The following is a 14052-nucleotide window of genomic DNA, read 5'->3' as shown; positions in this document are numbered from 1 at the left end:
TGCTGAGACGCGCCGCGGCGCGCCCGGTGGGGATGGGTTCATTGATTAGAGTGGCAGCGATCAGCAGCGGTGACCGCGGCGCAGCCGTTCCGCGGCGCTTACGTCCCCGGTGGAATACGGGCACGCAGACGCGGTCTGATTCGGTTTTGAAATTCCCAGAAGTCATTGCTTCATATAACTTTTGTAAACCAATAATAAAATACAGGCAGATTTGTTGTATTTCAATTTCAAGCAATGCACTTTTTAAACATCTGATTGAATAAGGCTACAAAAGAATGTAGACCGATGTAAATATTGAGGGCAACCATGACCGTGTAGTAGAGACTCATATCTGGTATAAATACTGATCAGTTTCTGAGTGTATGGTTAGGGATTTAGAGATAAACAGCGAAGGAATTTCGGAGGATTTTGGAGTTTGTGGTAATAATCTCCTCTAGAACATAGTTTAGTCTAGCCCCACAATGTTTATTTTCTTTTCTCTATTTACCGTTGATTTGATTAGTGTATTAAATTCAATAAACCTTTTATATTTTTGGAAAAGCAGTTTCTTGTTCAAGTTGAATCTGGGTTTAATGTATCGAATAGTAAGCCTACTACCTTGGTCCCATAAACTATGCAACATAGGCTTTCAATTTAAATTCCAACCTTTATTTGAAATCGTACACTTAGTCCTGTTAACTAATATAATTGTATTTATATATGATGGGGAAGCTGGGAAATATGCTTATTGCTTATAAACTCTTTAATAACTTGGACCGTGATCAATTTATGTCTCGTTATGTAAATGTTACTTTGTGGTTGGATTGTCCTGTGCTGTTGTGTTATTACTTTGTTTAAAGTGACAGTTTGTTTTGTGGAGGACATCAAGTCCAAGCCCAACCGGATATGAACTGTTTATATAGAAAGAATCTTGTAAATGGAGAATACTTTTAACACAGAAAATCAATGTTTTTAAATACAATATGTTTTATTCAACGTATACGTTATTCAATTGATTAAGGGAACAAAAAAACTGGCATAAACAGTGACATTTAAACTTCAGGCTATGCCTTGTTTGTCTACTATAAGTTGATAATGGTCTCCAACCTATTATGAATTAACATGGTACATCCTAACTCCAGTGTTTCCCCTCGATTTGTTTGTAGCAGTGGTGCTGTGAGTTGGTAACCTAGCAACGCTAGGGGGGTCCGGGGGCATGCCCCCCCGTAGGAAGATTTTGAAAAATAACCCTTTAAATGGCTACTCCTGGTGAGATTTTTTTGTGGGAAAATTTACAGATTGAGCTTCCAAATATGACATAACAACCAACAGAGTGAAGGTATCTGCTGAGACCAGATCATTGTGCAAATGTGCCTTGAACTTGGCAGAAACGTTCATCTTTTATGTTCATTTTCAGCTATTTCTTTGATATTTATCATAAGAAAAAATAGATGAAAAAAAATACTAGGCTATATATATATATATATATATATATATATATATTTTATTTATTTTTTTTTTCTTTATTTTTTTTTTGCAGTGGCGCTGACCCGCTGCTGAATGCATATTGGGGAAACACTGCTAACTCCATCCTAACATGGTAAACTTCAGGCAGTCAAGTGCTTTTAAGGCAACTGTCTTTATGAACCTGTAATAATAATATAACCTAACCCTAAGTTAAATAAATTAAACTTGCAATAAGGGACTAAACTAAGACTTCGCACCTATACGTGCCAATTCGTCTCCTCTCTTGAGGCGTCTCCTTCCGTATCCTAGCCGCCTCTCAGCCGTCCGGTTAGGTAGATGGTGCTCCCCTTTCTCACATTATAGGACTCCAGACTCCCGCCGTCCAACTGCTTGCCATCATGGATCAGCCGTTGTTGGTCCTCGGCCACTCCTTCCCGCTGTTGAACCCTGAGCTTGAAGCCCGCCACCGTCTCCCCAGGTGGGACGGTGTAGGTGTGAATCTGGCCCTTCTCCGTTTTCAGAAAAAATTCGATGTCGGTGGGCTCACTGGGCTCCTTGACCAGCATCAAGATATTGGCGCCGGCTGGCACACCATATGCACTCAGAGATGTTGAGTCATAATCGAGAATTATTTGCTGCCCGTCTTGGTCGTACGAAAGCTTCTCCGGGGAGAGTTGAAAGCTTTGAAAGATGAGGTCTTTCAGCGAGCCAACGGTGGTCTCTGGAGCCACGTTGAGGGGACGAGACTCCCCGCTGAGAAGAGTGATTGTAATGTCCATGACGAACGGCTTCTGCGGAGTAAATAAAAGCATTTTAGTTTTATTTTCAAATTTGCAGCCCTACTAAGCATAATAAACACACTCAAATAGATTTGAACTTACCTCGGGTTTAAGTCTTTGAAGAGCAGGATGATGGATGTACAAGTCGGTGATAAACTGAAGTTCTCCACATCAGCATTGATGCTGTGGGTTTATAAAGCCTCGATTAAGTTTCACTTTCCCAATGCCTTTGGCTACTTTCTGTTTCATTTAGGTAGGCTATTGTGTTAGAGCCGAGGTGGTTAGGTTTAGGTATTATGTTAGAGATGGTTAAGTTAAACTGGGTATTAGGTTAGAGATGGTTTAGTTTAGGTATTAAGTTATTGATGGTTACGTTTATTAAGTGATGGTTACGTTTAAGTATTTGGTTAGAGATGGTTTAGTTTAGGTACTAGATTAGAGATGGTTTAGTTTAGGTATTAGGTTAGTGATGGTTATGTTTATTAAGTGATGATTACGTTTAGGTATTTGGTTAGAGATGGTTTAGTTTAGGTAGCCTACTAGGTTAGAGATGGTTAATTAGATACCAGGTTAGAGATGGTTTAGTTTAGGTATTAGGTTAGAGATGGTCCTACCAGGTTAGAGGTGGTTTAGTTTAGGAATCAGGTTAGAAATGGTTTAGGTATAAATTAGGGATGGTTCAATTCGTATGTTGTGGCTTTGCATTTGTGTTGTAGCTTTTTTAGTTTGTAATTTCCGTCACTGTGTTTTTTAAATTTCTAATCATGCATTGGCCTTCGCACTAGGGTCCCAGAATTGCGGTCCTGGAATGGCAGCCTCCTGTACTGCAGGAATATACTACGCATAGAAAGACAAGCTAGTGCTACCAATCAGCTCGGTTTCATTATCCTCCCCTAGTGGCGATTACAATTCGTTAACCCAGCACGAGTTCAAGTGCCCAGAGGCGATTTCCGTGTTATGAATAATTAAGAGATTAAGAAGAATTTATGACGTGATGTTTGTCCGCGTGGTGCACCCTGATGGTATGAATCATTCGACGGCACACCCGTGCATTTTGTGACGAAATGAAACTAAATGTATGCGTAAACAAAAACAGAAACCTAAAATAGTTTAACATAACAATGACGTTGATAATGAGGCAACATATTGGGGTATTTTCTAAATATTTTAAAGCGACCTATGGGCATACAGGAGAACAAAAAGGAAACAAGTCTGTTGCAAGAACGAGGACACAAGTGCTGGTGTACTTGACTATTCATGTTGCAGCAAGCACAAGTTACAGTGGGTAATACCAACATCTAGTACTGAACATAAACAACCACTAGGTGGCAGTGCATCCTGTAACAAAGTTAATCACATATATATATAAAATTTTTATCATATATATTTTTTGGGTGAGGCTATTTGCACCCCTGGTACATGCTATTTGCACCCTGGTGAAATAAAATTAGAAGTGAATGCTATTTGTACCCTTGTACAATTATCAGTATATGTGTTGCACCCTTGAAAGAACGACTCCGTCTTCTTTAGTTTGTCAACTTTATTCTCCCCGGACTGCATATCTTTTAAAGGTTTTCACCAAGCAGCTGGACTCTAAAGGCCCATTCACACCCTACGGTCAATATAATTTACCGAAACGAGGGGTCGCTTCGTCCGTCAGTGGGTCCATAAAGTTGCCATAAAAATGAGTCATCACAAAAAGGGTTTTGGGGGGGGGGGCTTGAGCCCCCCCCCCCCCCACTGCGACGCTGCTGTATCATGTTAATCTATTGTAAGCCCCATTGTCAAAGTTAAAACATTCAGTTTCATCCACCTCTTGTTTGTAAATACAAATCTCAGTCAATCCAACATGAAAAGATGCACAATCTTTTTATTTGTCATATTTTTATGGTTCAAATGAACATTCATAGACCACATTGACAGGTTGGTCGAGCTTTACAAACGAAAGAATAAACCCTTACGCATGACCAATCAATCCAACCGGACAGTGTTGCGGCACAATGTTGCCCTTTATTCATGTTGTCTGGCTCTCCCGAGAGCCAAAAAGTAAAGTCTGTTAGGGACCCGTCGCTCCACATCCAGGCGCCTTCTTTATGCATATCACTGAATCCTATCCAATGGTACCCTTTGGTTGGATCAAAGTTCTCTATCAGCATGGTAACGAAGCTCATTTCGTCTGTGCTATGGATAGAGACCAGGTGTGCGTCCAAAGATCGGCAGTAGATCTCAGCTTCGGCCCAGTTCAGTTGGCTAGCAACATATCGGTAGCAGTCGGTGCCAAAGCTGTACCAGAACAACGGACAAGAGCCGCGCTCGAGCGTCACATTGGAGTCAGTTGAAGGCTCGGTGAGCGGACCTGCCAGGGCGAGGGCGTGCAGGCCACACAGGAGAACGGAGCGCAAGAACATCGCTGGACTCTTTCACTCTATTGAGCTGTGTCTGGAAATGTGTGAAGAGGTACTGAGGAAGGCTCTCTTTTTATTGGCTTGATGAAGGACATCTGCATGATGCAATGGATCACATGGAGCCAATAATCAGAGCTTATGGAAGAAATAACACATCCAGCAGTGCCAGCACAGGTGGCAGATTTCACATGTCATTTAGTTGAATTTGGCTAGAACTCAATAACAAGTAGGTAACAGTAATGTAAGCAGTAAAAGGCTAAAAGGCAAGAAAGACTCTTCTTATTATATATTTTATATTCTTCTTTGAAACCAGATAAATAGTAACATTCTAATCATCAACATCTACTAAATAACATGTTTACAAAAGAGTGACTATTGTGAGAATGTTGACAACTGACAATGGCTGATACATCACAAATGCTAGCCTGTAATCTGTATTTCTATATCTATATTTCTAATAAATAAACACACACAAACACACACACAGATATATAATGTTTGTCATGAGCAGCTCACTTAGCACTCATCCTCTGCTATCTAGCGGCCAATATTGGTCAACAAGTCGGCCTAGGCCTACCAGCCTTTTTGCTTCAAAATTTAACATAGACAAACAAATCTTACAAACTGAGCAGCAAAGATGAAAATTCCTGCAATTTATTCTAAATTGCGTTCAGTCCCTTCCTGTAATAAATTTGGCACCTATCTCCATAGCTATGTTCATGCTGATAATCCACAATCAGTTGGCTTCACTTCAAAAGAACATTTGTGAAAAGTCCAGCTGGACTAACAAGTTCACTTTTAGTCCCCCCCCCCCCCCCCCCACATGTCATCATAGAGTATCAAAATAACAGCCTCAACTGCAGCATCATCAGTAATATATATGTAATATATACAACTGCAGCATTACAATATAATAACAACTGCAGGCTCCAAAGATAAACGGAAAGAATTCTGCACATTAATAAGGTATAAAAGGAAGTCATCAAAACAAATAAAAACACACCGAAAAATATTGTCCTAATCCAAATATTTTCTCTACACTGTGCAGGACTCCTGTTGGATAGTGTGCAATACTAAATTGCGTGTGCATTCTCAGCAGCTGCAGGAGGCTTTACAAAGGTGCAAGACAACTTTTCCTGGCAGCAAAATCGATAAGTCATCATAAGACACCCTATGTGCCACTTGTCCCCTACGTGGGGCCCTGTACGCGCTCTGCGTTTGGGGAGCACAGCGGCCCTGCTGCTGGAGCTTTAACAAAGACCAAAACATTTGAACACATGGGGGGGGGGGGGGGGGGGGTCGATTGTTTATAGCAGGTGCTAATACATTTTCACGCAACAAGTAATACTACACACTACAATATGATACAAATTGACCAATCAAATCAAATCAAAGTCGGTGCCAAAGCTGTACCAGAACAACGGACAGGAGCCGCACTCGAGCTTCACGTTGGAGTCAGTTGAAGGCTTGGTGAGCGGACCTGCCAGGGCGAGGGCGTGCGTTGAGCTGTGTCTGGAAATGTGTGAAGAGGTACTGAGGAAGGCTCTCTTTTTATTGGCTTGATGAAGGACATCTGCATGATGCAATGGATCACATGGAGCCAATAATCAGAGCTTATGGAAGAAATAACACATCCAGCAGTGCCAGCACAGGTGGCAGATTTCACATGTCATTTAGTTGAATTTGGCTAGAACTCAATAACAAGTAGGTAACAGTAATGTAAGCAGTAAAAGGCTGCTTTAAGAAACATATCTTTAGCAAGAAAGACTCTTCTTATTATATATTTTATATTCTTCTTTGAAACCAGATAAATAGTAACATTCTAATCCGGAATAGTAACATGCGCAATCCGGAAAAATCATGAATACCGGTAATAATGAGGTGATAGCCGGAGATTATCCAATCTAGATTATTAAATCCCAATCCAAAAAGGCTCAAATCTGTCACATGACTGCAGGGTAGGTAACTTAAATTGTAATGTATATTAAACTAACTTTAGTCAAACGCATTTCTCTGATAGGGTTAGGGTTAGGGGTCAGCGTGCGAGTTTGACTGATGGGCTGCCTGTCCAATCCTAGCACTTGAGGCGGGACTTTTATCGGATTGTGCCGAAAAACACAGTCGCACCCGCGAAAATGAATGACTGCTACTGCTACTAGAGCCCGTCTACGGAGACTTTTCCTATTAGACACTCTGCTGCTACTGAACTCGATCGCTTACCAAAGCTGTAGAGGAAATGAGCTGTAACTGTAACGGTTGAAAAATATGTTGATAGAATATATGATAAAAAATAAAAGTACAACTATATGATATGGCTCTAGCAGTGCTTTATAGTTAATAATAATTTGGGTAGTATAAAATCAAAGGACTACCAGAGAACGTCTAATATGAAGAGAACTGGCGCTCTCTGGTGACCGGTTTCTGAACTGACGGCGTTTCACCCTCAAATTCCACTTTTCTCAGGGTGTCATTTTTTGTCAAGTGATTTGAAAGTCACATTCAAAAGGGGGGGCTAAGGTAATACACTCGGCTGAATATTGAATTTTTAAGTTCACTTATCTGTTCTAAAAATCAGTTCAAAAAGATGATGACCTCACTTCCAGAGGTCCTGCTTTACGGCAAGTTATATATAGAATATATATAACACGCGCGGAGCGTCTCTAAGCTTTACATCTGCGATACGCCGCCCAAGAGATTCTGCCTTCTGATAGCTGAGTCTGAGTTTAAATAGGCAGGTAGGCCATGCGCAAATGTTGCAGCCCTACCGCATGTGCTCGGTGCTGCCCCCTTGTGGCTATGGAAGGATATTACCTTTTAACTGTTATATGTGCTCGGTGCTGCCCCCTTGTGGCTATGGGAGGATATTACCTTTTAACTGTTGTATGTGCTCGGTGCTGCTCCCTGTGGCTATGGGAGGATATTATGGCTGAAATATGTCACAACAGGTCACAAAAATTAGTCACCCAGAAAATGTATGTGGTTTTAAAAACAAACACAATTTAAACACAATATTTCTGATTCAATTTATTATTCAATTAGTACAGTTATTCAATTGATAACAGTGGAAACATTAAATTGCCAAAACAGCCACAGTTAAAACTACAAGCTTATAGTGGTCGAGCTAAAACGTAAATCTTTAACCGAATACAAACATGGTGAACTTCAGGCAGTTTAGTGCTTTTAATGCAAATATCTTTATGAACCTGTAATCTTTCTGAAAGTTCAATAAACTAAACATATGGGCCTCAAAGACTTTACACGTACGTGCTAATCATCTCTCTTTTCATAGGGTCTTCTCTCGAGTCCTAGCCGCCTCTCAGCCCAGCAGTGGTTAGGTAGATGGTGCTCCCTGCTCTCACATTATAGGACTCCAGTGTACGACTCCTGTCGTCAAACTGCTTGGATTCATACATCAGCCGTTGTTGGTCCTCGGCCACTCCTTCCCGCTGTTGAACCCTGAGCTTGAAGCCCGCCACCGTCTCCCCAGGTGGGACGGTGTAGGTGTGAGTCTGGCCCCTCATCGTTTTCAGGAACACTTGGAGGTTGGTGGGCTCCTTGGCCAGCACGAAGATATTGGCGCCGGGCAGCACACCATAGGCACTCAGAGAGGTTAAGGGATTATCAAGAGTTATTTTCTGCCCGTCTTTGTCGTAAAAAAGCTTCTGACTCTCCGGGGAGAGTTGAGACCTTTCAGAGAGGAGGACTTTCAGCGAGCCAATGGTGGTCTCTGGAGCCACGGTGAGGGGGTGAGACTCCCCGCTGAGAAGTGATTGTAACGTCCATGACCAACTGCTTCTGGGAAATAAATAGGCCTACAAGCATATATATACTTATTTTCGAACTTGCAGCTGTAATATGCATAATAAACACACTCAAATAGTCTACACTTTAATTTACCTTGTTGAAAGTCTCTGAAGAGGTCGATATATATTACAAATTGATAAACGTATTAACTCCAGCGGTGAAGCTGTGGGTTTATAGCCTCGCCTAAGATTAATTTGCGTTTGGTCACGTGACAGTGATCAGTATCGTTTCACCGACCGAGCATTGTAGCCAGAGTCAGAATAGAAACAAGGAATGTTTTTGTTTTGTTTTGCCTAGCACTCACCTAACAAAATAGAAGGAAAAGAAACCCATCCAGGGTCTGCTATATAGGCTATAGGCGCATAACATTTTAAATAACCTAAGTAGGCTACTTCAGAGGGGTTTTATTTTTTCATTTTTCCATGCTTTTAATTTCTATAGTTGTAAGATTCATTTTTAAATCCATGCATTTGAAAATATGAAAGGACAGGCACTTCTTAAGCAAAATCATTGTAGGCTATTAATGTGAAAAATATTAAATACAGAATTTAATGTATATAGCTGGCTATACGGACTTCTCCACCTTTCGTAGCCAACAGTTTCCACTCCTACTGAAGATGAAATGAAATTTGATACCTGTGGGAATCTGACGGAGAAATCTGAGAACGAATGATGGCAGATGCCTATACTGCTGAGTGGTGAACTTTCAATGGGAGGCCGAATGGCTCCCCAAAGGCAACGGTGCTGCGCATTTATTTGGAAACGAATGTTTTGCGAAAACCTAATGTGAGCCGTCCGACCGGACAGTGACGTTGACGAACCAGAGGGTGGAGGGAGATAGAGCATAAACACCACGGAGAAGCTCGCCCATGTGGCTCCCAAGCCGCCCCCCCCCTCCCAACACACACACACACACACGCGCGCTGTGGGCCAGGAGGCGGAAGAGGTGGCGCTTCATCCAGAGCTGCACAAGGTTCCTTGCGGATGCAACATGGCGTAGGAGAACCTCGGTTTACTGCGACTTTTAAAGAAAGTACAAGAGGTAAGACGGATGTTTAATCTCCAAGTCGTGTTAACAAGCTCTTGTTACATTCATTGCAACGCTAAGATCCAGACGTCTGCTTTTATATCAACGCGGAAACAACTTTGCGCGAACAACGTTTCGTGTTGTCTTTTGTCATAGCGGTGGAACTTAAGTAAAGTAACGAGACGCGTTTTCACGAATACTAGCGTTTTAATGGCTCAGATACGACTAATGCATTAAGTTAGTGGTTAACGAAGAGTTAACCGCGTGTGGTTTGCGGCGGTAGTGATCTTGGCCGACCTGTGAGTCCAAAGATGGGGAACAGCAACAGTGACCGCGGCAGTGGGGCGCAGGGTGAAAGGTCAGACCGAGATGGACAGCCAGGTGGGAAGGAGGCACGCTCCAACATCCTGATGGACAGCGCGGATGATGCAGAAGATTCAAAGGTTTTCATCCTACTCCTTATGTCTGTTTGTACACGTAGTTGTGTACATTTGCGCTACACTGTTCATGCCAATATTATGCATATAGGCCGATATTGTTAATATAAATACACATAGTCCTACTGTATGTATTTCCCCATCTTTTTAATAGTTTTTTCATTGTGTGCTACTGTCCCAACATAACTTTACCTTTGAGATCAATAAAGTGTTGATTTTCCTGTGTCTTTTTTCGTACACATGCATGCAGATGTATTCAACCCACCTACGTCCTCAAACACCTTTTTCTTCCCCGTCTCCTTTGTTCTAGGCTCCACAGGAGATACAAGAATTTCTGGCCTGGCAGCGGGACCTGGAAAGTAACACCAAGAACCCAGCGCAGAGCAGACCCACTGTGTTCACGTGGAAAGGAGGCGCCAAAGAGGTCTTTGTCTCAGGCTCCTTCAACAACTGGGCCAACAAAATCCCACTCAACAAAAGGTAGTTTTGCCTTTTAAAGTTTCAGAGTTTGTATATGTATGTTTTCTTTGTGTAAGTAATATAAAGTCATTGTGTTGTTTCTCCCAATGTCAGCCACAGCAACTTTGTGGCCATCGTGGACTTGCCGGAGGGAGAACACCAGTACAAGTTTTGTGTGGATGGGAACTGGACCCTCGATCCAACCGGGGTGAGTTCCCCCCCCCCCCCCGGTGTCTGAGGTGGAGCCCCCTCACTGGGTGAAACAGCCCCCTCACTGGGTGAAACAGCCCCCTCACTGGGTGAAACAGCCCCCTCACTGGGTGAAACAGCCTGTCAACAATAAGCTTTGGATACGAGTACGTCTGCTGCCTCTTGTTCAGAACCAGATAAACCAGTTGGGAGGCCAGATCAACTAACAGTCGTCATGACGACCATGCTGGTTCCCTCCCCTCCAGGCGGTGACCACCACAAAGACCGGAACCATCAACAACACCATCGAGGTGAAGAGGACCGACTTTGAGGTGTTTGACGCCCTCCGCATCGACTCTGAGGAGACGGCGGACATCTCTGGTGAGTCAGGAGCTCTTGTCCTACTTTGCGGTGGGTAGGCTCGGTCACATGGGATTGTTTTTCACATGGGGTGAGACACATAGGGGATGCCACTTGTTCATCATTCTACTAGTTGGTGGTTGTGGTTTTGTTGTTTGTCCACTGATGTCAGAGATTATGTTGAAACATTTTAAGGCCAAAATAGTAGTTTGGGGTCATGGGAAATTACATCCTTGGCCTTTCCAACTCAAAACATTATAATTTATTATAATAGCATTATATATTATATTACATGAACTGAACAGCTGGCTAGAGGTGAATCCTAATTATTTGATTTAAATGCAACGGCTGCAATGCAATTCTTGGCCAAACGGTGAATAATATCAATAACACTGTGGTAAAACAATGATTCTGTGTCGTTAATATTAACAGTGGACCAAATGTAATGCATGCCGATATACATGCTTTTATTGACATTGGTTTGTAATGCCGTGAAGTCAGTGTGTGTCCTGCTTTGTTTCCCAGACCTGTCCAGCTCTCCGCCGGGACCCTACCTGCAGGACGCCTACCTGTTCAAGCCCGAGGACAAGATCAAACACCCCCCTATCCTGCCCCCACACCTGCTGCAGGTCCTGCTCAACAAGGACACCGGCATCTCCGTGAGTCTGGTGGGGGCTTGAGGTGGGACCACCTGTCTCCCCCATGTGTCACTTCACCTGACACTGTCTCTCTGTGTTTTTTACAGTGTGACCCCACCCTGCTTCCAGAGCCAAATCACGTCATGCTCAACCATCTCTACGCGCTCTCCATCAAGGTACAATAATTATTATTATTATTATATATTTTTTATCTGTCCTGTTTCCCCTTAAAGCAGGTGGGGGAGTTCAGAGAGAGACAGTCTGTGTGCCTGTGTTGCAGGACGGAGTCATGGTTCTCAGTGCCACTCACCGATACAAGAAGAAGTATGTAACGACGCTGCTTTACAAACCCATATAGTCCCAAAGACTCTGCAGGAATCACTCCATCGAATGTGTACAACGCCAAAATCACTGTGCGTTAATCGGGTCCAACGGGGGCGGTTCTCTGCAACAAGTGGTCCATTTTGATTATCTTTGTATATGTATATATGACCAAATATATATATAGTTTTAGTTCTGTCTCTTATTTTGTCACATCTTTACACTGATAATAAACAAATTTACCAAAGTATCTCCTCTTTTTTCGACAAAAGGCACGAAAAAAAGACACGATGAGAAAAAGAGTTGTTACTTAAAGGTACAGTGTGTAGATTTTGGTGCATCTAGCGGAACGGCTGCGGCAGAAATGTATGTTCCCATCAAAATAGGAATTGTGTTTTTGTTACCTGAGAACGAGTCCTTCATATCTACATGGAGCGCGCCCCCTCCATGAGTTCTGGCACATCAAACATGAGGTGAACTATCAGGAGCAAACAGCAGGGACGATAGCCACCAACCCACAGCGTCACAGAGAAGATACTGTAGAGATTAGACTAAATGTAACTCTTTCACTGGGCCCTGATACACTCATAAGTGTGATTGTGTCTTGTTATGTGGGGTTGTTTTTCCGATATGACCCTCACAGCTGAACCGCTCAATATTTGAGGAGTGATCAGGTAGAATGGAAAGAAACACCAAGGGCACAGATAAGAGTTGTTGTGAAATCTGCGGGCAGGTTTGGATACCGGTTCAAGACAAAAATCCAAAATATAGCCGTGTTTCTCCATTCTTTTCATGGAAATGATATCCTTTTTGAAGAAAAAGAAAAGTTGCCGTAACAGTAAAAGTGATTGAGTGAAGCACTCTACTCAAATAAGACGAACACAACTGTTACACCTTTTTTATGTTGTTTTTTCTTCAGCACTTATTATTATTTATTTGATGATGATGATTTGATTTATTTGATATTATTATTTGATGATGTTAATGTTCTGAAAGTGTATTGTTTTCCAGCTCAGTTGGCACAGTGCACCTTCTGGTCCAGATTCTTGTTCTCGGGGTTGTATTGAGCCTGCGCAAAGCAATGGGCTGCGACCCTATCGCACTCGCAGATAGCAGCCTGGCACTTATCGTTGGAAGCTGGAGAGACGGGACGCACATGATCAACAGTAAACATCTCCTCGTGGTGGTTCTCAGGCATGTGGCACAAACACACATTTATCTTCCACACACAGGGTGTGAGGGGTAGGGCAAGTGGCAGCTCCCCTCAGTCCCACCGCCTTACCTGAACAGGTGACCTGCTGGTTGTCGCAGGTGTGGTCGTAGTCCCGGATGTAGGGCAGGTCAGCGATGGCTGTGCAGCCAGGGGTCAGCCTGCTGGCCTTGTAGCAATGGTCATGGAGCTTACAGCACCTGGGACACAGACAGACGGCGGACGATTCAGGCGGGACGGGTCAGCCTCTTCGAGTGAGCAGGCAGTGCGGTGAGGAAGACCTGAATTACGTTACATGTCCACGTCGTCCACCGGCTGGGCGCCCCCGCCGATGCCGCACCAGCAGCCGTAGTCGTTGTAGAGCAGAGCGCTGGTGCCGGGCTGGGCACAATCGATCATCACCGCAAACTGCCACAAGGCCTTGGGCTGCATGGCGCTGGCCATGCAGGCTGTTGCCAAGGGTTAGAAAATACATGATGCATAAAACAACTCCTTGGGTCATTATGGTGCTGATGGAAGGACATATCAATCGTTGTAGACACATTTCTCACTGGATGACTGAATGTCATCTCGGTGGGTAGTGGACCATGGAGGTTTACCAGACTTACCGGTGAGAAGCAGCGGCAGCAGCAGCAGCAGGGGTCCTCTGGGGTTCATGTCTGCAGGAGGTGAAAGGAAAACCCACAGCAGGCCTGCTCTTATACCCTGAGAGAGAAGCCTCAGGCAGCAGGAGATAAGAGGACGGACAGAGGGGGGGTGGGGGAGAGCCCCACATACCGGAGGGGGGAACCGAGAAACGGGGAATCACTTCAATGACACATACCTCACTAAACAAATATGTCACTATGCAACACAGACATTACTACAATCACACAAACATCACTTAAGTAACACAACCACTTATTACTGAGGGGTGAGGTCACCAAGCCAAATCTTTTTAATAGTAGGAACAACTACTGGTGACTTGTTGTATAGTC

The 14052-nt window shown here is 43.4% G+C and overlaps 4 protein-coding genes and 1 pseudogene across 5 annotated transcripts; 1 reads left to right on the top strand and 4 right to left on the bottom strand.

Moving 5' to 3' along the window:
* Positions 1-1509: 1509 nt before the first annotated feature.
* LOC311343051 (polyubiquitin-like) lies at positions 1510-2396 on the bottom strand. The gene is made up of 2 exons (XM_084467907.1): positions 2328-2396; positions 1510-2237 (listed from the first exon to the last, which is right to left on the bottom strand). Exon 2 carries the CDS (start codon positions 2223-2225, stop codon positions 1752-1754), a length of 474 nt encoding a protein of 157 aa, XP_084324033.1. The 5' UTR covers positions 2226-2237; positions 2328-2396; the 3' UTR covers positions 1510-1751.
* LOC311343363 (echinoidin-like) lies at positions 2324-4691 on the bottom strand (the record flags this gene model as incomplete). Its single annotated transcript, XM_084468225.1, has 2 exons — positions 4290-4691; positions 2324-2408 (listed from the first exon to the last, which is right to left on the bottom strand). Exons 1-2 carry the CDS (start codon positions 4631-4633, stop codon positions 2324-2326), a joined length of 429 nt encoding a protein of 142 aa, XP_084324351.1. The 5' UTR covers positions 4634-4691.
* A 3244-nt stretch (positions 4692-7935) lies between these two features.
* On the bottom strand, positions 7936-8416 carry LOC311343166 (polyubiquitin-like; annotated as a pseudogene). Its single transcript has one exon. The product of its transcript is annotated as a polyubiquitin-like (transcript).
* A 947-nt stretch (positions 8417-9363) lies between these two features.
* Positions 9364-12096, top strand: LOC311342847 (5'-AMP-activated protein kinase subunit beta-1-like). Its single transcript, XM_084467680.1, has 8 exons — positions 9364-9476; positions 9745-9904; positions 10209-10378; positions 10472-10565; positions 10813-10927; positions 11432-11565; positions 11652-11720; positions 11825-12096. The coding sequence occupies exons 2-8, from the start codon at positions 9773-9775 to the stop codon at positions 11900-11902; spliced, it is 792 nt and encodes a 263-aa protein (XP_084323806.1). The 5' UTR covers positions 9364-9476; positions 9745-9772; the 3' UTR covers positions 11903-12096.
* Positions 12097-12877: 781 nt separating this feature from the next.
* Positions 12878-13732, bottom strand: LOC311343203 (phospholipase A2-like; the record flags this gene model as incomplete). Its single annotated transcript, XM_084468061.1, has 4 exons — positions 12878-13002; positions 13148-13275; positions 13371-13524; positions 13684-13732. The coding sequence occupies 4 exons, from the start codon at positions 13730-13732 to the stop codon at positions 12878-12880; spliced, it is 456 nt and encodes a 151-aa protein (XP_084324187.1).
* Positions 13733-14052: the final 320 nt, after the last annotated feature.

This window comes from Micromesistius poutassou (assembly GCF_964030765.1).
Source record: "Micromesistius poutassou genome assembly, chromosome: 5".
NCBI classification, from domain to species: Eukaryota; Metazoa; Chordata; class Actinopteri; order Gadiformes; family Gadidae; genus Micromesistius; species Micromesistius poutassou.
The sequence above is the reverse complement of the archived record's forward strand: the minus strand, read 5'-3'. Positions and strand labels throughout refer to the sequence as shown.